Source organism: Hibiscus syriacus, unplaced genomic scaffold (assembly GCF_006381635.1).
Source record: "Hibiscus syriacus cultivar Baekdansim isolate YM2019G1 unplaced genomic scaffold, ASM638163v2 tig00110377_pilon, whole genome shotgun sequence".
Classification (NCBI taxonomy): domain Eukaryota; kingdom Viridiplantae; phylum Streptophyta; class Magnoliopsida; order Malvales; family Malvaceae; genus Hibiscus; species Hibiscus syriacus.
The window spans coordinates 2,985,658-3,011,148 of record NW_024062711.1 but is presented as its reverse complement, the minus strand read 5'-3'; the positions used below and the strand labels follow the sequence as shown (position 1 = coordinate 3,011,148).

At 33.6% G+C, this 25,491-nt stretch overlaps 1 protein-coding gene, 1 long non-coding RNA gene and 1 pseudogene across 2 annotated transcripts; all 3 read right to left on the bottom strand.

Moving 5' to 3' along the window:
* Positions 1–8,891: 8,891 nt before the first annotated feature.
* LOC120121638 lies at positions 8,892–9,147 on the bottom strand. Its single transcript, XR_005516003.1, has 2 exons — positions 9,090–9,147; positions 8,892–9,002 (listed from the first exon to the last, which is right to left on the bottom strand). It is a non-coding gene; the product is annotated as an uncharacterized LOC120121638 (long non-coding RNA).
* A 258-nt stretch (positions 9,148–9,405) lies between these two features.
* On the bottom strand, positions 9,406–11,281 carry LOC120121637 (rac-like GTP-binding protein RHO1). Its single transcript, XM_039140954.1, has 4 exons — positions 11,155–11,281; positions 10,909–10,996; positions 9,710–9,819; positions 9,406–9,616 (listed from the first exon to the last, which is right to left on the bottom strand). Exons 1-4 carry the CDS (start codon positions 11,251–11,253, stop codon positions 9,512–9,514), a joined length of 402 nt encoding a protein of 133 aa, XP_038996885.1. The 5' UTR covers positions 11,254–11,281; the 3' UTR covers positions 9,406–9,511.
* Positions 11,282–22,309: 11,028 nt separating this feature from the next.
* On the bottom strand, positions 22,310–24,666 carry LOC120121636 (annotated as a pseudogene).
* Between the last annotated feature and the right edge of the window lie 825 nt (positions 24,667–25,491).

Genomic DNA, 25,491 nt, shown 5'->3' with positions numbered 1-25,491 from the left:
CAGATGAAAACGTGTCATAAAAGCAAACGTATTAAAAGTAATAAAAAATAAAGGAAAATAGAGATATGATATAAGAAAATAAAAAGACAAAAAAAAGAGATGAGCAACATACCAATAAAAGAAAACTAATTTTTTTCTAAGAGAACATTTTCTAAATTCACTATAACTCTATTAGGTTATTACTACTTACCCATTGGTATTGATCGTCTTTTATTTCAATGAGGTACTATAGACTAAAATGATAATTAAGATAATAATTTTATTCATGAATTATTGTTTAAAAGATATTGTTGTTACATTAAGTTATTTATTTTAGAATCTAAATTTTATTCGATTAATTCTTTATCAGGCACATTTGAAGGAAAAGAAATCATTGCGCCGATTGAATGATAAATCTCGCATTCATGAGAGACGAAGGGACACTGGTTAGAGAAACCATCGGATGAAATACATGCTCTCCTACAAGCAGATATTCACGAAATTGAAATTTTGAGATGGTAGACTACACAATGTAGTCGTTTTTGTACGTGTATAAAAATATTTAGTTTATTAATTGTGTTCATTTTATTTAAAAAAATTGTATTTTTTTAACAATGACAATTAATAATGGAAGGAAACAAAATTACAACGCATCAAAATATAGAGAAAATTTTAGAGACGATAGTCACCAAAGTACTCATACAAAAGTAAAATATTCAACCTAAAGATACGGAGAAAAATAAAACTTCTATCGAGAATGACGACCAACATCAAAACTCAATAACATTCGTAAAAACTCATTGTTTCTGTCAAATGAGACACTTTATGAAGTGATAAATGAGTGGTGAGCGAACCAAATAATCTGGCCGGATGCTTTGCTATACAATTCTGATTATATTGGCAAACAACCTTTTATCAAAAGAGGGGATTTGACTATACGTGACCATCGACAAACCGATCAAAAAATAAATGTCATGATAATTTTTGTACGAGAACTAAAACAATCGTAAAGGTATGCGAAAAACGTACCAAAAATCATAAGGATCGTGCCACAAGAGCAAAGAAAATACCCTTGCCACAAGAGCATAAAAACGTTTCACAATGATAGAGATTCTTATTCAAAATTAAAAATACTAAAAAAAAAGACATAATATAAAAAAAGAACTAATAATCACCAACGGTCGAAATCAATATTAAAATTGATGCCATCGCCGACTAAACAAAAATTAAAGGGAAAGAAAAAACGACTCAAAAATATTAAAAAAAATTAAGTCAAAAGAAAAAAGAGAATTAGGATTTTCCGATGATGATTTTAAATTTCTTTTATATTATTAATATACATGTCTACTTTAAAAATAATATTTTTAGATTTAGTGTTATTAAGATCCTATTTCCTATGAATGTCTCTTTTAAGTGTTTCAGTGTGGTGACATAGGAATATGTGCCGCGATATATGTAGGAAATAATTAATAAGGCGGCCTATAGTTTTGGACCAACACCTCCCCATCTTCCAAGCTGCTGTTTTTCTAACAAGAACAGGGCGTCGTACATTGTTGTTGGCTCTGTGAAGAGAATGCTATTTACTAGATATGTTGGCGAATGAACCAACCCAAATTATTAATAAATTCCACTCATTTTCAAATTAATGTAAAATTAAGAGAAACTATGTTGCGTTAGAGGGCTGAACGTTATGAAGTGTCTTAAATCCTAATTAAGATGTGTTACTATATTTTACGGCTATAAAAGTTGAGAAAAGATTGGATAGAGGATCAAGCAATTTAATATGTAATCGCTTCCTTACCGACCTGGCAATGTTTTCTTTTTTCTGGATTTCTTGTAAAATAAATAGAGGATTTGCTTGTAGGATGTTGAGCTTTAACTATGAGAAATTGGGCCCAAATCATTCTAGAAATGAACGGCAGAGATGCATCCATTCTTATTAGTTCAGTATACAAAAGAACAATGTGAATGTGTGCTTAAATATAATTCATGTTATGAGTTAAAATAGCGAGAAATTGATTGAAGCTTAAAATTGAAATTGTTATGATATTGGACTGAATTTAATGAAATTGCATTGGCCACTTCATTACAAAACATGGTTTGACGTTAATCGAAAATGGAGCCTAATTTTTATTAGAGCTGCATGTAAATTTGCACTGGAGAATGGAACAAAGAAACATGCTGGTTATGTAATTGGACTTATTAAATTGATTGTTAAGTTTACAGAGTTATTTGTTGCGGAAGACAGCTATCGGATAGAGAAAAATCGTAACTGATAATTTAAGAAAATAAAATGAAGATAAAAGAGACACAAAATTTACGTGGAAAACCCCTGAATAATATAGGGTAAAAACCACGGGCAACGGTAGAAGAATTTCACTATGAGAAAATAGGAATTACAACCTCTCTCGATCTACCAAGGAGAAAACAATGATAATTCTCTCTAGATAAAAATGAGAAAACAACTCTCAAGAAACTCTCTAAAATCTCTCTAGTATTGGAAGAAAGCTAGAATGCTTTGGGATGGTTTTGAAGCTAAATGAGCTAGGGTATTTATAGTTGAAGCTTAAGGACTAATTTGTAAATACCTTAAATTACAATGATTAAAATTAAGATTTTACCATTGTTGATTTTCAACAAATAGCCAACCCTTTTTGACAAAATTGGTGACTGCCACCGAAAGTGGCTTGGCCACTTGTTTATATTTCAACAATCTCCCACTTGAAGATTTGATTGGAACAATCATATCTTCACACAATTCTTTCTACCTTGTACCATCATGTTGCTTATGTCTCTGACAGGCCACAAGAGGATCGACACCAAGTAAATTTATCAGCGTTGATCGCCTTTGTCATGAAATCTACTATGTTGTGTTTGATATGGATCTTCTGCATATCTACTGTCCCTTCTTCCACCTTTTCACGAATGAAATGGTACTGAACTCGTATGTGTTTTGTTCTTGAATGAAATGCTGGATTCCTTGCTAGATGCAAGGCGCTTTGACTGTCACAAAACAGAGAGACATACTCTTGATTGTGCCCAAGCTCCTCCAATAACATATTCAACCAAATTGCTTCTTTACTGGCTTGTGTAGCTGCTACATATTCTGCTTCTGTTGTGGATGTAGCCACAACTGACTGCAACTTAGAAACTCAGCTTACAGCTCCATCAGCAACTTTGAACACATATCCTGTTGTAGATTTGCTTTTATCCAAATCCCCTGCATAGTCAGAATCTACATACCCATTGATTAGTAAGTTTGATCCTCCGTAACATAATGCAATATTTGAGGTCCCTTTGATGTATCTCAGGATCCTCTTTACTGTATTCCAATGCTCTTTGCCTTGATTCGCCATGTACCGACTAACCACTCCCACTGCTTGTGCAATGTCTGGTCTTGTGCATATCATAGCGAACATTAAACTTCCCACTGCTGATCATATGGTACTCGAGACATCTCCATCATCTCTTCTTCACTGCTAGGACTCATACTGGAGGATAATTTGAAGTTAATAGGAAGAGGGGTAGAAATTGGCTTACAATCTTGCATGCTAAACCGTGACAAGATTTTTTTCAAGTAATTCTTTTGTGAAAGCCAAATCTTCCTATTACTTCTGTCTCGGTGAATTTGCATCCCTAGAATCTTGTTTGCTGATCCCAAGTCCTTCATTTCAAATTCCCTAGCCAGTTGTGTCTTCAATTCTTCAATATGATCTTTGTTGGGTCCTGCAACCAACATGTCATCCACATACAATAACAAAATCGTTATCACCAGACCTCTTGAAATAAGCACAAGGGTCTGCATTAAGTCTGTTGTACCCAAGGCACATAATGAAGGAATCAAATCTCTTATACCAACACCTCGACGCCTGCTTTAGACCGTACAGAGATTTGTTCAACCTGCAAACCAAGTTCTTCTTTTCGTCTTCTTCAAAACCTTCAGGCTGAAGCATATAAATCTCTTCTTCAAGATTTCCATGAAGAAAATTTGTTTTAATATCTAGCTGTTCCAGATGTAAATTCAATGTAGCACACATTGCCAAGACTACTCAAACTGTTGTTAGTCGAACCACAGGAGAAAAAATTTCATTGAAATCAATACCTTCTTTCTGAGCATATCCTTTGACCACCAGTCTTGCACGATACCTCTCCACTTGATCGTCACCATTTTGATTGATTTTGAAAACCCATTTGTTACCAATTGGCTTCCTTCCTTGTGGTAGTGGCACAAGGTCCCATGTATTATTTTTATGAAGGGCTTCGATTTCTTCTTGCATCGCCATCATCCACAGTGAAGCATCTGAGCTGTTTATTGCCTCCTGATATGTTGATGGCTCACCGTCCTCTGTTAAAAGACAGTATGCAACATTTCCTTCTATAACATAATCTGAGTGCCAATTGGGACGTCTTCTCATTCGATCTGATTGACGAGTTGTTGGAGCTTCAGAACTCTCTGGTTCTGCTTCAGAAGAATCTCCTTGTTCAAACTCCTTTTCTACATGTATCTGTATAGTCTCTGACTTTTCAGCGCTGTCATTGTCTTCTTTTCTTTGTATCTTATCTTCTACAAAGATAACATCCCTGCTAATGATCACTTTGCGGGCAGTGGGATCCCACAAGCGATACCCCTTTACTCCATCAGCATACCCCAAGAATTTGCATTTTCTGGATTTTGGATCTAGCTTTGAAATTTCTTGGGCGTTGTACATCACGTACACAATACTTCCAAATACATGGAGGTTTGAATAATCAACTGGTTTACCAGTCCACATCTCCATTGGTGTCTTCAGCTCTATTGCAGTTGATGGAGCTCGATTCACCAAATAATAGGCGGTATTGACTGCTTCTGCCCAGAATGATTTTTCTAGGACTGCGTCCCTCAACATTGCTCTTGTTCTTTCTAACAAGGTTCTGTTCATCCGCTCTGCCACTCCATTTTTTAGAGGAGTGTTCGCCACTGTGAACTATCTTTTAATGCATTCTTTCTTGCAAAAGTCATCAAATTCTTCGCTTGTGTATTCTCCTCCATTATCTGTTCTGAAACACTTGATCTTATTTCCAGAATCAAGTTCCACCCGCGCTTTGAAGTTTTTGAAAGTTGAAAACACGTCTGACTTCTTCTTAATAGGGTGCACCCAACATCTCCTGGAGTAGTCATCAATAACTGGTGCTTGCCATACGTCAGAGTGAACCAATTCTAGAACACTTTTACCTCTAGAATTTGATGTGTTGAATTTCAACTGGTGCTGCTTACTTGTTATGTAATGCTCACACAAAGGAAGTGATACCTTTGTTAAGCCTAGAAGTAGCTTTTGCTCCACAAGGACTTTCATTCCTTGTTTTGACATGTGTCCAAGTTTCTTATGCCATAGCATTGCAGAATCTGAACTACATGAGGCAACAGAGGCTTCTGCTTCTAGCAATGTCTCTCCCTTCAGCATGTACAAGTTTGCAGCTATCTTTTCACCTTTCAGCACCACAAGCGCTCCACGAAACACTTTCATGATTCCTTTCCGTGTTTCAATCTTGCTAGCATTATTATCCAACAATCCGTAGGATAATAAATTTTTCTTTAGATCTTTCACGTGCCGTACATCTTGAACAACTTTAATTGTTCCATTATACATCTTTAATTTGATGGTTCTCACACCAACGATCTCTAAGGCATGATCATTGCAACTATACACAGATCCTCCTGAGACAGGTTCATAATAATGGAACCATTCTCTTCTTGAGGTCATGTGATATGTCGCTCCCGAATCAATGAGCCATATATCTGCAAATATTTTTTTGCCTTCCACGGTGGTTGACGCTTCACAGCATAGAGCATCTCCATCATCTGAAGTGTTTGCGATATTGCCTTGTGGATTGGAGTTTTTATTTAGACTCCAAAAATCCTTCTTCAAGTGACCCTTCTTTCCACAGTGGTAGCACTTTAAATTCTTCTTGCTCCTCGACTTCGATCTACCATGTTTATGACTGCTGCTTTGGCCACGTTCTGTTGATCTCCCTCTCATTGTTGTCAACGCTTCTGCTTGTTGCAGATTTACTTGTCTGTCTTCCTTGTTCTTGCACCGATTTTCTTCTTGTAGAACAGCAGCTGCAACGTCATCGAAGACTAGACTGGTGACATTACTGTTTGTCAAGTTGATGATGAGTTGATCGTACGAATCCGGTAGACTTTGAAGTAGAAGTTCAGCACGTTCTTGTTCTCCTATTTTACAGCTTAAGGATGTAAGCTGAGAAAATAAAGTGTTCAGTGTATTTAAGTGCTCCGTCACTGAAGTAGATTCTGGCATACGGAGAGTGTACAATTTCCTCTTAAGGAAAATTTTATTGTGCAGCGATGTGGCCTCGTACAATTTGATGAGATGATCCCATATCTCCTTAGCTGTCTTCTTCTCCTCGATGCTTGACAATACTTCATCTGCTAATGCTAGATGAAAGTTTGCCATAGCATTCCCGTCCATCTCGTTCCATTTGATGTCATCTGCGAAATCTACCGGCCTTTCATTGATAGCCGCTAGACACCCGTCTTTCCTTAGGATGACCTTCATCTTCAATTTCCACAATGAGAAATTTCTCCCATTGAACTTTTCAATATCAAATTTCGTTGCCATTGCTTCGTTTACGGATAGCTCCCACTATTTCACTTTCGTGAATAGTTCTCTAGAACCTTCAAAGAATGGGTAATAACTTCTTACTTTCTTATGTTGGAGGATCCACCTTTTGGTGGTAACCACAAAGACAATAAGCAGATATTACACACTCTAATCTAGCTCTGATACCAATTGTTGCGGAAGACGGCTATCGGATAGAGCAAAATCGCAACTGATAATTTGAGAAAATAAAAATGAAGATAAAAGAGACACAAAATTTACGTGGAAAACCCCTGAATAATATAGGGTAAAAATCACGGGCAACGGTAGAAAAATTTCACTATGAGAAAATAGGAATTACAACCTCTCTCGATCTACCAAGGAGAAAACAATGATAATTCTCTCTAGATAAAAAGGAGAAAACAACTCTCAAGAAACTCTTTAAAATCTCTCTAGTATTGGAAGAAAGCTAGAATGCTTTGGGATGGTTTTGAAGCTAAATGAGCTAGGGTATTTATAGTTGAAGCTTAAGGACTAATTTGTAAATACCTTAAATTACAATGACTAAAATTGAGATTTTACCATTGTTGATTTCCAACAAATAGCCAACCTTTTTTGACAAAATTGGTGGCTGCCACCGAAAGTGGCTTGGCCACTTGTTTATTTTTCAACATTATTTGCTAGTAAACATAATAAGAGGGATTCTTTCATCTTTATTTGTTCTTGTTGAAGTTGGTTCAAGGACTGCCCGTGTTCTCTTATTGTTGTTTTGCTTGTTTGAATTGGATTCCCCTGTATGTTCATAAACTGACTCTCTCTTGTAATTCGTAGCTTAAAAGAGAAGAAGAGAAGGCTAAGAAAGAAAGGAAGAAAGAGAAGAAAGAAAGAAAAAAACGGGAGAAGAAAGAAATAGACAAGGCTCGGCACAGTGGAGAAACCGAAAGAAGCATGGTCATAAGAAATGGCATAAAGACGAGAGGAGCCAAGAAGGTAAAAAAGGTGGAGACATCCAAAAGAGAAGACAAAATGAAGTTGAATGATTTGAGAAGAGTACGCCTACTGAAGTACATGGTCCTGTAGTGGGACCCTAGAAATCTTCGGATAGCACAGTGTTTGTATCTCTTCCTTACCTGGGAGAGGCTGTTTACTTGTTGGGTTTGCTTGCTTCACATGGGCACTGATATTGTGTATTCAAATTGTATTGTTGTGAAGGAAGCATTATCAGGATCTGGTTGCCTTCTCAAAGGCATATAGATCCCGTAGTGCTACCCTGCAACGAGCAAGCTTGCTTTACCTCAGGAAAGATTGATGAGGCCTTTGCTCAAGGGACGCATGAGAATGTTCCCAGATCAAGCAGCTGGGAAAAAACCCTTGTTTTACTTCCAGTATTAGACTTCCGGAGTTAACTCCCAAGCTCCGCAAAGAAAAAACTTGTTCCTCTTCTGGTGCATCAGAAAGTCTTGCTTATAATACCCGAGCATCATTGCTGTCAAACTTGTGTTGCAGTTGCTCGCCTACACTAACTTTACAATTCAAAAATCTTGTGGAGGATTGGATTGTGCCTACACTGCAGAGTGAGTTAACCAGTTTTGGTAATGAGGGCTGGCTGTTTCAGAAGAAGCACAATCTCAACAGCGGGGTTAAAAGCAGCAAAGATAGAAATGTTGGCTCGTGTCAAATGAATTCAACAAGTTGGCCACATGCTTGCTTTTTACCCGAGGCTTATATATATGCATTTACTTTCACGGTACCGTTCTGAACTAAATGTACTGAGAAGGCGTGCAAAGTGTGAGAAGTAGAAAATGGTGCGGGAAGTGAAAGTACTTATGTAGTTGATTTCGTATTGTAGGAATGATTGTCCTTTGCTTCTTGATTTACCATATCCAAATTCAATTCTCAATGCCTGATGGTTATAATGTGATTGAACCAATGAATGGTATACTTATAAATAAAGCAAAACCAATCATATTTACATAAGGACCCATACATGTTGGAAGAAAGTAAGCACAAAAAAATACCAATACTTTTTAAAACCAATAACAAGCAATAAATTTAAAGATTGTCCGAGCAGTTCCCTAAATAAAATGTTCAAAGGGATTTAATACATAAATTGTACCAAAAACGGAGTGCAGGAAGAAGGCTGGCATCGATCTACTTGGTTTGAACAAGAGTTTCAATAAAGCAATCCTACGAAACCACTGGATGCGTTACTAAGATCCTGACTTGTCAGCTGGGACACTAATATAATATCCAGGGCTTCTAATATCTTCAAGGGCAAGGAGAGGAGAAAGGCAGGAGCGGTGGGACAACATATACATTTTCCTTTTCCGCTCACATTATCGAGCAGGCTTTGTTCTTCTTTTTCTTCGGCTTGGGAGGTTGAAGAACGATTTTGATGGCTGAATCAAACACCGACTTCACATTCTGCAGTGAAGTCGAAACAAATCTCTTCAGCATAAGGCATCTTCCACTATAATGAAATATATGTATATTTTATGAAACAACAGATACCTGCTGCGACTTCGCACTGCATTCGATGTAAGCAGGTGCATCAATCTGCTTTCTTAGCTCCTCCCCCTTACAGACGCGCAAAGAAGAAAAAGGAAGGGCTTAAATTAGCTACTTGTAAATAAATAAAAATTCATGCAGTAGGAAAATAAGTTAAAACAGTGACATTTCAGGAAAAGCATGGACTGTAGTAAAATCCATTACCTGGGCTGTAGAAATGGCCACAGCTCCAGGATGATCATTAAGGTACTGCTTATCGTCCCGAAGATCTGGCTCATTAGGAAAAGAAAGAAATCATGGATTACTCGCAACAACTCCAGATAAGTCATTTACGAATCACTAAAATTCGTAGTATAAAGGCCAAACTATACAGAATTGTTATAAGATTAATAGGCTTTCCATTGCATGGATACCTAAAATACTCCTCAACCGAGAGCATTACATGAAAGAAATTTTATAAACCTACCGAGCTTGGTTCCTGCAAGAACAACAGGCACACCAGGGGCATAATGGTTCAGCTCCGGAATCCACTGGAAAGAAGCCATGAAAATAACCGTGAGTGAACAATAAATTGAAAGCAGTCCTATTCGTTTGAAATTTTATAAAATTGTATGCAACCTAACCTTTTTAGAAACGTTTTCATAACTGGCCTTGCTAATGAGGGAAAATGCCAATACGAACACATCTGCGCCTCGATAACTCAAGGGTCTTAATCTGTTATAATCCTCCTGTCCTGTTGCCCAGAATTTCAAACTAAGAATCCCCATGTAAAACAGAATCTCTATAACCTTTCTTCTAGCAATAAAATTTTAAAAGAGATGCAAAAAGGTCAATGAACAAAGCTCTGTTTTGAAAACCGGACCGGACCGGCCGGTTCAACCGGAAACCGTTGCTTAGTCCGGTTCAATCTAAACCGGTTGAACCGCTATTAGTGAACTGGCCAAAACCGTTGAACTGTTCGAACCGGACCGGCTGAAAACCGAAAAAAACCGGGATTTTTGTTTTTTTTTTTTAAAATTAAACCAAACAACGTCGTTTGTTAAACGAGCCAAGTCGAACTCGAGTATTGCTGAGCTCGATTCGAACTTGAAAACTTTAAAAGTAAGCTCAACTCAACTCAAACTCACAAGCTAAAAATTATCAAGTTCAACTCAAACTCGGAATATAATATTGAAACTTGAACTCAAAAAGGCTTGAATTCAAAAAAAAATTTAGAAGCTCGATTGAAGCCTAAAATTCGAGCTTGATTGAAGTGAAAGAATAGTTCACTCAATGCTCACCAAAAGGCTCTATGATTTTGAATGCCAAATTACTTCTATTATTTATAGAAGTTAGTTGTGATGCGCTTATATGTTTCTTAGCAATGTGAGATTGTTTTGTTCTCATATTTTTACTCTTTAGACTTTTGGGATGCTCTTCTATGTTTCTTAGCCATGTGGGATTGTTTTAAAAAAAATTAAACCAAACAATATCATTTTGTTATGATTTTTTAACCCCAAATTTATTTTTTAATTATAGTTATATAATTATATTTATTATTTAATATGTTTTACCTTAAATATTATGTTGTATTTAATTTGAATCATTTTGTTTCACTTGATTTTATGGTTTTTAACTTATATATGTTATAACTTGCTTTGAATATGACTTGTGATATAAAAAATTATATTTTTTATTAAATATTTTTGATATTTTTATTTAATTTTTTAAATAATTATGACGTCGTCCGGTTCTTTCGACCGGTCGACCGGTTGAACTAATAAACCGGTAGCATGACCGGTTCGCTAATCGGTCCGGTTCTGAAAACCATGGAACAAAGTACCTGCAGTATCCCACAACCCCAGATTAACAGTACTCCCATTGACAACAACATTTGCGCTGAAATTGTCGAAAACAGTTGGAACATAATCCTGTTTTCCACCGCAACAAAAACCGTAAGAAACCCGATCTTCAACGATGGGTTTATCTTTATAAATTCAGAAAATTTTCTAATGACTAAAACGGAAGCGATAGTTTTTTTTTCTGCCCTTAATTCAACATTAAACATTGAAGTATTAAAAAAAATTACCGTTGGGAAGGTGTTGCTGGTGTAAGAAATCAACAAACAAGTTTTACCAACGGCACCATCACCAACAGTCACGCACTTTATAAACCTGGTAGCGCTCATTTTCTGTAGTTTTTATTTTTATTCTTCACTTAAAGACTAGCCCCAGATCTTAACACCTGGGGAGAAAAAGTTAGAAATTCCTAATGAAACCCTGAAAAGATGAATCATTTTTCTCCTTTTTCCTGTTCTTCGTCTTCTTCTTCAATCAGCCAGCTGCATAGCATACTTTCACCGAAATAAGCGCGAGGGAAGAAAAGATGAAGGAAAGCCTAGGTGAAATTAGAGAAAAGTTTGTTCTTGGTTTTTGATTATTTAGAGCCGTTTGAATCGTTCTTGTAGTCAACCAATTTCTTTTACTTATTTTAACGTGCGAACCCGGGATTTCCCGCTGGATTCGATTTTTTGTTTGTTTGATTTTTCGATAATAAGTTATTTGAGTATTTATTATTAAATAATTAATTTTTTAATATAAATGTTATCATTTGTAATCATTTAAAATTAATAAAAATATATTATCAGAGTAAAATATATATTAGATTATTCAATTATTAGTTTGATTATAAATAAGATTTTTTAATTTAATTCTTTAATTAAAATATTATGATAAATACAAAATATTTTATTAATATTAGATGAAATTTTGATACCACGTGTATAATAATAATTTTAATCTTTAAAACTTATTATTTCTACTTAATTTGAAACATTTAATAAATTCAATCTTATATATTTAATTTTTTTATCATTTTAATCTTTGTTTTTCTCTAAAAGATACTATTATATTACTTTGTTGGTATAATTATAGCTTAATAGTAATATATTCTTAGTTTATAGTGCTTAATAGTAATACATTCTTAATTTATAGAGCTTAATAGTAACACGTTCTTAATTTATAGTATGATTCAATCATCCAACTGCTAGTTTGTTTTTACAGTATCATAAAAAATTAAATTAATATTTTTTTTAAATATAAATGATTAAATTTAATTGTAACACTCCTTTCTCGTATCCATACCTGAATACGAGTCCAAGATGTTATATAACCCTTGTAAATTGTTCTTATTCGAAATCAGTAAAATTTTGTTTATTTTAAAATCGTTAAATTTAACATTAATCATGAAAAATATTTAATTGCGTAAAAATAAAAATCTAATATTCTAACATTCAAATCAAGTTCGTTTTAAGCAGCAACATGACAATTCGATACTATTTTATACAAGGAGTAAAACTACATAAAAACTGCTTAATTTAAACTTCATTCTTATGTTCATAAACATATGATTTTACTATAACATACATTAAAATTCATTATTTTAATTATATGTTTTGCTCACTAAAATCCATGTATATAAATTTCTACTACTTGTTTAAAACCTTATATTCATATCAGAGCATTTCTAATTTAACTTAAAAACATGACATATTAAAATTTTACAGACACTTCTTATTCGTATATATGCCAACTAGAAAATCAAAATACAGTAAGATGTTATTTCTGATACATGTAATTATTCTTTGATGATTGATGTCAAGCTCAGCTCCTTACTCCACTTACTCTCTTTTGCCTACTCTTGAAAACCACTTAGTGAGACATTTATAACTTTAAAATAAATATGTCAGAACATATGAATATAAAAAAATATTAAACATACTACAAATATCATATAATGGCAGATAATATAAAATAACTTTCAAACTATTTACTCATAATGTAACCTGCAAACCACAGTTAAGATATAAAGTATTTTATACCAAATAAGAGTATTCGATGAAAGTTTTACTTTCAACGAACCAATCAAACTTGCACTTTTCAATTTCATATAAACCATAACCAAATTATGATAAAAGAGAATGTAAGGTACGTGAGTCAAGCGAGTGCTAAACAAGAGTATAGTTACTGTAGAACACAACATTACTATAATAATAATATGGATGGTAGTTTATAATGTCAATGCATCACGAACCCTATAATTGTACAAATAAAGTCAGGAGTACACGAATGTACTAAATACAAGAGTACACAATGGTACTAATATGGAAGTGCACGAATGCACTAATACAAGAGTGCACAAAGGCACTAATACAAGAGTGCACGAATGCACTAATACATGATCGACCGATAAACACTCCACCTCATGGCATACCAATTGTACCAACGATTCTCAATATACATACAATGGGCTTTTAGAACAAGATCATATATCATTCACTTATCAGGAGTATCCACATATATTAATACATCCAAATATTATAGAAAAGTGCATTGGACAATTCATACCTGAAATCATTCATAAAACCATTTAATAAAAAATTCATATAAAATATATTGGGTAATTTTATACCCAAAGTCATTTGAATACCTTTTTGGTAAACCAACATGAAAATAGATCAAAATATGATTTAAATACTTTTTCTTTCAAACCATTTGAGGTTGACTCATCGCAAGTCTTCCTCATATCATATATAATAATATAAGTAAGAATGCACTCACCTGGTATACTAAGCTTGCATACTTTATTTAACGAGATAAGCCTCACTTTTGTACTTTTTCCTTAACTCTTAGCTTGTTTCGATCTAGTTTTTTTTATCATGATATATACAAATATCATTTACAAAACATATGCATTTCGATGTACATGTTAGTATCTCACTAACATATTAGGCACACATTAGCATAAAGTTGCTAGAAATGCAATTAATGTATAATCCATACTGATCCCCTTTCACATTATTAATGCTAACTTAAACTCCTTCAAAATAACATTTCAAGTCCCTGAAATATTCATCCTTATCAAGATTTCACAAGACTTTTCAATATTCACATTTAACCACAAATAAGCATTTTTTTGAAAATTCATCCCAATATTTCAAATTCATTTAAAATTGTCCATTTCCATTTTAGGTAACATCCCCAAAGAAGGGCTAGTGACTAAAATATAAGTTTTTGAAACTTTGTGGTCAATTTAAAAACTTTTAAAAGTTCAGGGATTTTTTGAATAATTTGTGAATGATTGTTTAGCAAAAATTGAATGATATAAGGGCAATATGATCTTTAGACAAGAAATGAATTAAAAATTCATTTTTACAAGATATTTATGCAAATAAGTGGGAAGAAAAGAAGTATCTGGAAAGTGGTGTATGTTTCTTCTTCTTCTCCCTTTAGCCGTGAGTGTCCATTCCAACGGTGAGTTCTCTACAAGTTGATTATTTCTTGAATTTTAAGGTGGGTTTTGGTCTATGGGTGGTATATAAGCTTAAGGAAAGCTTAATGTTGTTTAAAAACTAAAAGAGGGGAAGTTATGTGGGGATTTGTAAAGAGGGTTTTTGAGTGAATGTATGAGAAATGTTTAGGAATTGGATTTAAATTTTATATTTGATTTGTCAAGGGTTTAATTAAAAGTTAGAAGTAATAGAAATGGATTTAAAACATGTTGAATAATTGGTATGATTTTTGGTTCTAAGTGTTCTATGAGAATTTTGGATGATAAAGTGTGTTAAAGTGTTGTAGGTTAGTTTTAATAAGCATGTTATAGTTTAAAGGTTTGAAAGGAGTTAAAAGTAAGGTTTATTGTTGGTGTTGGTGGAATTTCGAAATGGAAAAAATGTGATTTCTGGGCAAGGGGTATCGGTACTGGATGAACAATACCAATACTCCAAAGTAAATATTTGTGATGTTTGGGTTTAAGTATCAATACTGGATGAACAATATCGATACCAGAAGGAAAAAGTGGATAAATCCTTCATAGAGTATCAATATTGGAATAGTAGTATCAGTACCAGGGGTATCGATACCAATGTTTAAGTATCAGTACCATTTTAGGGGCCGAATTTCATAATGTAATAAGGGTATCGATACTGAAGTGTAGTATCGATACCATAGTAGGGAATATCAGTAATATACCTTGGGTATCGATACTATTCATATGTAAATTGTGAATTAAGTACTTTGTTTAGCTCAAGTTATTGGTGATTGACTTATAGTATTATAAATTCCAATATTTATTTAGGTCATATATTGGTGTAGATATTGATTGAAGGAAAGATCCGGACGATTCAAAGTTATAAAATCCATCTAGGGTGCTAAGTGTTTAGCTTTGACTAAGTGAAACTAAGGTGAGTGCATATCCTGATGTTATGGTGGTCTATGTAAATGAGATTTGCGATGAGTCTATTTCCAATGTTTTGATTGCATTATTTCATTAATAGTAACATGTTATTAATATGATTTCTGTGTATACATGAGTACATTCATATGTCTAAATATTAAGTGTATTGCTATACATGAGCTATGTGTTACATGTAATACTATGTGATTATGAGCTATGTGAATACATGTCTGTGTGGTAACCTATGTGAATTGATATAAATGACCTATGTAATTAAATATAAAAGTGGGATAAGCATAATATCATTGACGTATGTGATTACATAAGATTATGATATAAGTTATGTGATAATGAGCTATGCATTTAAATGTTTATGTGATATAAGATATGTGAAATATATAAATGGTGAAGCCCATAGTATGTGATATGAGAGTCGAGGGTATAATTGGCATGCCAAGAGTCAAGGGTTCTACGCAATCCTTCTGGACATCTATATGGTCATTCGGGACAATTCTACGTGGTCCTTCGGAACAATTCTACGTGGTCCTTCGGAACATTTCTACGTGGTCCTTCAGGACATCAATGTGGTCCTTTGGGACATTCTATGTGGTCCTTCGGGACATTTTATGTGGCACTTCAGTACAATTTATACGAGCTTTGGTGACAACATTTGTGAACAACCTCAATGCACTCACATATCTTTAGTTCTCAGAAGTGTACCATGGGCTATTAAAAGAGATAACATAAATAAATTGTATGTGATGTTATGTGTTGCTTTGTGTAATGTATTATATGATGTTTACAAATGTTAAGTACAAGATTATATGTTTAGATGGTTTAATGGTTTGAATAGTAACAATGATAATGATGTTGATAATAATATTGATGATGATAATGCTGATGAGGATATATATACATATAGGTGCATTTATGCCTTTGTTACATGACGTGTTTATAATTCTTAATATGATTATATGAAATTCTTAGAATATGATTAAGTGATGAGATGTTTTGTTATATATTGTATATGCCTTACTAAGTCAACGACTTAGCGTGTGAGTGGTTTTTCACACGTAGGTTCAAAGAAGTCTGAAGATCGAGTTTAGTGTGAGTTAAGACAACATAGCTTAACAGAAGATTAGATCATAATTGATTTAAGTTGTATGTTCCTTTGTAAATGTTATTTTGTTGGCATGTAAATGAAAGTTTAAATTAAAAATGTTCTGATCGAATTTTGTAAACTTACTTGATTTTGGTTAAGGTAAAATATTTAAATTTTATGTTAAATTTGAGTATGAATTGCTCCACCATTTTGATATAATATATTGTTTAAATTATCAACAAAATTTTAAGAGTAAATGTTTTGAAAAGTTAATGTGATACGGGTTGGGGTGTTACATTTCACCTTAAAATCGATAACAATCACCCATTTAAAAAATTCTAACAATGTGTTTAAACATTATCCATCAACTTTACACTAATTTCCATTTCAATTCCAACTTTCTTATATTTTACGTTTTAGTCCCCAAACTTTAACAACTTCCAAAACGATCCAAATCACCTTCTAACATCAAAATTAACATTCTAACATTCAAATCTAGCATAGTAAATCAAATATTAAACAATTTTACTTTAATCCCTTGTTTTAAAAAAATATGTGAATAGGTCCATATACTTTCACAAATTTCCAAATTGGCTCAAATCACATTTCAAAGCATGCAGAATCATTCTTATATTAATTATATCCATTAGGAAATCTTTGTATAATTTTCCCCTTTTTTCTTCCTTAAGGCCGAATAGTATAGGGTTCACTATGCTTGATTTCTAACTTGATTCAAGCATGAATTCAAGCTCCTAACATCATTTTCATGCAATCTCAATCAAATTCATATAAAAAAGAATCCAAATTCAAAATTTCTCCATGAAACCTAATCATGGTCAAATCTTCCTCAGGCATTTCTAATGGTTTTTAATCAAATTTCATGCTTGAAATTGATTCTACAACATCTACAACAGCTATCTTTATTTCATTGAAATTCATTCTCCCATTCATCCACACTTTTCATGAAATCAATGATCCAAGCAAGAAAAACATGAAACTATTTATACCTAATGATAGAGAATTTGAAGTAGGTTAATTCTATATTTCATGTCTTAATCCAAAAACTTAAGAAAGTTGCTTGAAAAATTAAAAAGAAAAAGTTTCTTACCTTTGGGAAACCTCACATACATGGAGAGGAAGAAGAAGAGCTCTCTTGATTTTTCTTAAGAAATATCTACTAACACTTGTCTTGTAATTAGTTTTAATGAATTAAAAATTCATTTATTGCAAAAAGACCATTTTACCCTTAAAATCTCATGATAATTACCAATTACCATGCTACATCATGCTTTCATCATCCTTACATCATCAAATTCAAATATAGACGAAGATTTTGTCATCTTCCTACTTTGCCCTTTTAGTTTTCTCAAAATTACAATATCACCATTTTAATCAAACGATCCCGATTTAATATGGTAAATCAACTTAAATCCAATAGTTCATGTTAAATTCTACTCATTAAAATATGGAAATAAAATTATTAACCTCATAATATCATCCTTCAAAATTTCCTAAATTCCTGATTCGATCCGATTATCTGAAATTTTCTATACTTTATCACTTTATAGCTTTTAATTTAATATCTGGATAAAAAATTTGAAACCCACGAAAATATCATTCTTAGGGGTAAACTATTCATTTACGGGATAAAATTTTCAATAAAATTAGCATTTTGGTCCCTAAAATTTTCCAAGATTACAATTTGACCGCTAAACTTTCAAAAATTACATTTTGGTCACTAGCCAAAATTTTGGTATATTAAAATTCTCCCCCTTAAGAAAATTCATCATCAAATTTTTAGCACGTACTTGATTCAAAAGATAAGGATATTGTTTTTTCATCTCCTTTTTTTTTCCTATATAACTTTTTTGACCTTATGATTTTCTTCAAAGAACTTTGACAAGTAGTATGATTTTCTTCAAAGAACTTTGACAAGTAGTATCACTAATTCCTCAGTTCTTTGACCCAATCCTCTAATATCTTTATTGATTCTTATTTGTAAGTCAAATTTGATTAAATCTCAATTTCCTTTAGTGTAATAACATGTGAAAGATTTGAACCATATTTTTGATGCCTCGATACATGAATTATATTGTAAATCTTATTCATTTCCAGGGATAGTGCTAATTAAAAGGCCATCGAACCAACTCTTTTCACGATCTCATAAGAACCAACAAATCTTGGGTTCAGTTTCCCTTTTCATCCAAATTGTAGGACATTTTTCCAAGGTGATACTGTAAGAAATACTTCATCTCCAACTTGATATTTGTAGACACTCGTTTTTGTCTGGGTTTTAATTGTTTGTTATTATTATTACAAAATTTTATTTATATTTTTGTAGGCCAAAATACAAGCCCAATGCAGCAGGTCCAAATCGGGCCTAAAACACCAAATCGACCCATGAAACTAACCTAACCCTAACCCTAACCCTAGGGAGCCTGCTACCACCGCCTGCTAGCTTCTACCACAGTCGCCTGATGTCGTCGTCGCCTCCAGTCATTATTGCCTACATTGAAAAGCAAAAAATCATCACCATAAAAGGGGATTATTCGAACGAAAAGAAGAAAGAAAAAGGGGAGGAAAATAGAGAGATTTCGAGAGAAAGAATAAGAGATGAATCAAATCAAAAAATAAAAGGGGAAAGCAACCATCTCGAAAAAAAAGAAATATTCGAATGACTCACCTTCATCGTCGTTCGTCGAAGTGCTTTGGTGGACATCGAAGTCGAAGAAACCGGGGAACTTTCTTTTGTAGATTTATGACGCTAGAAGCGTTTCTAGGCCAATCTAAGCTTGGATTCACACTCAGAGTGATAAAACGTTTCGATCGGTGGTCACCTCTTCATTTTTCGTCACGGGCGAACGGTGGTCGGAGCTCGTCATCGGTGGTCGCCGTGACAGGACCTCACTCTTTTCTGGAAACCCAAGAACCTCAACGAGGCTATGGGAGAACTCTTCAAAAAAATTTAAGGGCTAGGGAAAATGAAGGCTAGGGTTTTTTCTACCCTATAATGATACTTATATAAGCACGATAAAACAACGTTGTTTTAACCTTGTAGTTGTGCGTTTTGGGTGAGAAAGGGTAATTGTGCATCTGGTCATCCAATGTTTGTAAGAATTCACTTTAGTCACTGAATAGAGCTTTATTGGTTTCGAGCTTCTAATTTTACTTGGTTTATATTTTAGTCACTACTCTAATTAATATTATATGCTATGGATTATTTACATTTTTGGTCCTTTAAGTTCACGTTGTCTTATTTTAATCCACTGGTCGAGACTTTTAATTGTTCTAATTTGGTTATTAAATTGTAGGCACATTACATTTTGGTCACTATCTTAGTTTTTTATGGATTATTTACAAGTTTAACCCATGTTATTTTAATTTATTGCAATCTATTTTTTTGATTTTATTAAAGGGTATTAGTACATATTTGGCCCCTGTTTTTTATCCAATCTTTTTCCTTATATTTAATTTTACATGTATCTATCTATTTTTTTAAACCCATATATTTTATTGTTGTTATTTATTTTTTTGGGTACATTTTACGTATTATGTTTATATATATATATATATACACACACATTACGTACTGTAAGAATATATATATTTATTTTATATACTTTGACTCTTATGTATATATTTACTAAATGAATTTTAAAATATGTTTGCATATATATATATATATATATATATATATATATATATATATATATATATATATTTTCATTTTCCTAATATACTTATTTTTTAGAAATAATTTAATAAAAATCAAATCTATTTTTTTGTTATCTCAAATGAAGGGCGATCTGTTGGAAAACCCAAAAATGCCTGAAGTGTGATTCCTTAAGACTTACGAGTGAAAGACATATCGTCAATTTCTAAATTAATAAATCTTGTGTGTGTCATTTATTTATTTATTTATGTTAGATATTTCATCCATCATGCACCTGCCATTTATTAACCGCAATATTCATAAATAACACATTCGTTCTCTCGTTTTCAAAAATTATCAAAGACAATGTTGTCTCGAGTCGTAGGTTAATGAAATTACGTCCAACATGATTGGATTTTAGTTTTCGTTAATTCACGTAGTAAAGGAACATCATTTTCAAATAAAATCGAGTGAATTAAATAATTTTCGTCGAGTCAAATATTTTAAAAAAATTCACTCATTTTCAAATTCATCGAAATGAAGAGGATTGTAATTTAAAATTTGAATTTAACTTTGTAAAATTCTACTACTTAGTCAACGTGTAATCAAGAGGTACCAATTTTGGGCGTTGTTGGGGTGCTTACCCTTCCTCACACGTAATCGACTCTCGAACCCTTTAAAATGAATCTTTTGTAAACGCATACCAATTTTTGTCTTAAAAATAAGTTTTCTTAAATTGTTTTAAAAATATTTTTAGGTATTCGACCTACCTAACAAAAATGTCGATGACGACTCCAAATTTCAAATAAAATAAAAATTCACATTTTCTAAAATAAAGTCATAATTATTTTTAAATTTAATTTTTTAATAAAAAATGGTTATGACAATATTCAATCTCATTTCTCTTTGATCTGAATAAGACTTTTGTCTACCAACAACTATTTTGAGATTCTCTTGTATGATCTTTATGTTATCTTCTACTTCCTTGACTAGATCATGATCAACTATGTCTTGATCCTTCATCTCCTACCAATTTAATGGTGTCCGACATTTTCTTCCATATAAGGTTTCATAGGGAGTCATCTTGATATTCGTTTGATAACTATTATTATAAACAAACTCTGCTAAAGTATTTCTCCCATGATTCTTTGAATCCAATTACACATGCCCTCAACATGTCTTCCAAAATTTGAATAGTTCGCTTAAACTGTTCATCAGTCAGAGGATGAAAAGTAGTGCTGAAATTAAGTCGAGTTCCCAAGGCTTTGTACAAAGATTTCTAAAAATCTCGAAGTGAATCTTAGATCTTTATCAGATATTATCGAGACAAGCACATCATGTAATTCAATAATTTACTTAGTATATTATTCATCATATTTATCCATAGAGTAATCAATTCGGACTGAGAAGAAGTGTGTTGACTTAGTCAATCTGTCAACTATCATCCAGATTAAATCTTTCTTATTGGATCCCGATTTAATATGGAAAAATCAACTTAAATTTGATAATCCATGTTAAATTCTACTGATTAAAAATATGGAAATAACATTATTAACCTCATAATATTATCCTTTAGATTTTCCTAAATTCCCAATTCGATCTGATTATCTTAATTTTTTTTCGAACTTTATCAATTTATAGCTTTTAATATATTTTTCGAATAAAAAATTTGAAACCCACGAAAACATCATTCTTGGGGTAAAAATATTCATTTACGACATAAAATTTCTTTTCAGGAAAATTACCACTTTGGTCCCTAAATGTTTCCCAAGAATACACTTAGGCCATTGAACTTTTAAATTTTACATTTTGGTCACTAGCCAAAATTTTAGGATATTACATTATTAGATTCTTTTAAATTAAGACCAAATTAATATAATATGACCAAATTAATAGAACATGTGTTTTAAGAACTAAAACTATTATTATATCAAATGTATTACAAATCTATTTCAATTTTAGTTAGGTTTGTTATAATATTTTAATTGAATTATTAAATTATTTTTTTCTTCTAAAAGTGACCTGTTTATAATCGAAGTGTATTTTACTATTTGACTATAACATGGATCATACAATATCCAGTACAGAAACCCCATAAACACTTTGGATATATGAAAAAAAAAGAATATCATTATATTTCAAAAGGCAAAGACGTTAAAGGAGAGAATTTCAAAGCATATTCAATACTTGAATACCATTCTCAAAGCTCTTAACACTACCATGGCCCTTTAAAACGAGCTATGAGGCAATTTCCCTGGAGAAGATGAACATCTGTAAACATAAGGCAGGCTGTTTATTCATGGTATGCTTTGTGTTCTTTATTTTTGTTTTCAATTAGGGAGAATTCTCTTCACATCATGCTCTTGTTCGATACTCTTGGCTTGGTTGTATACCGATTCGAATGCTTGCATGCATACACTTGAAAACCCTACCACTGCCTGAAACATATGAGGAAATCCCATTTGAAGGTTGTTCAAAGTCATTGCCCTCGTCACACTCACAGACTTCTCATGCTTATTCTTTTCCTCTTCGGCCTTTGCTCTCAATAAGTCCACCTTTCTTCTCTTTTCTGCAAAGGGGTCCTTGTTCGATTCGAGCACGGAAAAAGAGCTGTACTTGCTTTCCGGTGACCGAAGCTCCTCAGCTTTCTTCTCGAAATCTTTGAATGCTGAATCTGTTTTCTTCTTTTGCTTATGCTCCTCTGCTTTCTGAACCACAATGGCATGGATTACTGTCAAGAAGCTCTTGATTCCATCAGATGCTACCTTATCCAGTATCCTGTCCACCGCAAGATGCCACTCTTCAAAAAAGGAGTAAATTTTTTATTCCTGGCTGTTTCTTAAAACAGGGTTTTTGCTGAACTGGAAAAGGCTAAGCCGCAGCCAACCAGCAAGGGACTGAATGTAGTCTCGTTGTGGTTTGATTATGTTACAGAAAGACAAATGCCATTGCTGGACTTGCAGCTAGAGCTGGAGAGTCGATTGCCTGTGAATCTCGGATGTCGGCTCATTCGAAGGGATGAAGTTAAGGTACTTGAGCTGCTGAACTATGTGCGTGTGAACTTGGTGGATCTCATACATGCTTCTCCACATGCACATCAATCTGCATAACAAGCTAATACAATTACATTACACCATATAGTTATCAACTTATCATTGCAAATAAAAACAACTTAGTCCATGGAAGAAGAGTGATGAAAGAATCAAGACTAACCCTTTTACAAGCTCGAGAAGCTGAGGATAAAGCTCTGATTCTCTCAGTCTGATGATTTCAGCAGAAGTAGTTTCAATGGCTTGTGAAGCAACCATCATTTGGGACTCTAATTTTTCAACTTCTTTCTTCGTTTTCTCAGTCTTCATATAGTCAGCTCTCTTCACTTCAAGCTTCCTCAGATGAGCTACTCTCTTCTTATGCTCTATCTTTATAGCCTCAGCATTCTAAAAAACAAAATGAAAGGCCAATAAAAGGGGATTTTAATGAAGAAGATGGTGTAACTAAAACTTGCATACAGTAAACTAATGAAAACACCTTGACTTCCTGATATAATTTCTTCTCCCAAGCGTATAATCTCTCTATGGTGGAACAATGGCTGCTGCTAACAACACTTCCACTTGTATTTCCAACATTTTGGTCCTCTCCTAATTTTCCAATTCCTTCAGTTCTTTGATTACAATTCCATGTCCACGGTGTTGCTGTCAGATTGCAGCCATAGTTATAAACTTTGCCTGCAGCAAAGGATTGAGAATGGTGGAATTTTAAAGAAAAAGAGATGGAAAATGAGGCGACGAGAGAGATCTATTCTACCTCCTTTGCTTTGAGCTGAAATATTGGAATTTGAGACTTCTAAAAGCAGCGAGAGATGGCTGCCGGCATCGGCTGCTTTAAGAAAATACTCATCCACCTCTTTCACCATCTCAACCAGTTCTTTAGTGTTCCTGGAAACGACCATTGCAAGCTCACTCCCGTGTCTTTCGAGAACGTCCCACTCACCACGGAAGGCGGCGCGTCCACGCTCGCAGCGGTGACAGCCACCTCGGACGCAGACGTGGCAGCTTCCCTTTCTCCTCCGTGACTGACCGAGACGCATTAGCCTGCGCGAAGGGACCCCAGAAATCCCAGCTACTCGATGGAGGTGGAGGCGGAGGCCGGAGAGCAGTGGAGGCGGTGGTAGTACCAGATGTCCAAGTGTCTGAACCAGGACTCATTGGAGGCTGTGGAAGCGAAGGCGGTTGAGGCGCCGACGGCGCATGGTGGTGGTGGTGGAGAGTGGTCTCGTTGCTCGAAAATTGAACCAGAGCCGAGCCTGAGGCACGTAAAGAGCGTAGATACATAGAATGTGAAGCGGCGAGAGCTTGCCTAGCTTTAACCAGTTGTTTTATGTATCCCTTCCTCGCTTTACAACGTGAAACACTCTCTTCTCTATCAATTCTCGAGTACCAGCACCCCATTTTTTTCTTGCTATCAGATCAAAACCCTTAATTTTCCTTTTCCTTCCTAAAAAATTTTCCAAGAAAACTTAACCAAACAGTGAAAAGGAAAGTGCTTTACAAAAAGGAAAAAAATGGTTTCAACTTTCAAGGTTTTTTTTTTTTTACTTTGGGTCAAATGATCTGTTGCTTTCACCATTGGCGGGCTTTTTCATCTTCATGAAACTATCTTTTCTCAAGTGTTAACTCTTTCACTACTTTGAATATGTCTGCACTCAGTGATTAGCTGCTCTGAGAGCTACAAAAGACAACCAGCATTGGACACGGCCAAAATAAATGTTTTATAATAATGTTCAAAATTGCCCCCGGGGAATGTATTTTTCTTGTTTTCTAATGACTGCAACATACCACCTTGGAGATGCAGCACAGAACCCAAAGCTGATATTATTTCACAAGTCATAGTATATTTTAGCCAGTTGAAGAGGGCGGGGCATGGATGATAGAATTGGAAAATTCTGAGGTGTTCATGTCATTGCCTCATTTCGACGGCCACCGGAAAGCTTGATTTTAAGATGACAAGATAAATCCATGAAGATATATAGGGTTATTTGCATCGTAAATCCTTAAATTATGGTATACATTTTAAATTAAAATTTTAAAATATTTTGATTGAATTTGTAAATTATTAATATATATTATATATTTACTTCAATTTTGTTATCTACATGCATATGATCCTTTTTAATAGAACTTGGATATGCTATTAAATATACTTAAAACACATAAATTAAATTTCAAATACATATACACCTTTTTCATCAATATATTATATCTATATACATTTTTATAGAATAACGTATTAAAAATAATTCTTGCAAATTTTCGTAACATCTTTCTAATATTTCTTTTAATATGCATAATAGACTATTATGAAACTAAAAGCAAACTTTGAAATTAATAGTTGACATGAAAGGAGCAAATTGGCATTAGATTAATAAAAAAACTTAGGAA

Bases quoted from the DNA above. Each gene is read 5' to 3' on its own strand.
- LOC120121637 (XM_039140954.1), bottom strand. From the start codon at position 11,253: ATGAGCGCTACCAGGTTTATAAAGTGCGTGACTGTTGGTGATGGTGCC. The intron at 10,997-11,154 runs GTAATTTTTTTT...GGTGGAAAACAG, and splicing joins CCAGCAACACCTTCCCAACG to GATTATGTTCCAACTGTTTT. The intron at 9,820-10,908 runs GTACTTTGTTCC...TCTGGGCAACAG, and splicing joins GGGGTTGTGGGATACTGCAG to GACAGGAGGATTATAACAGA.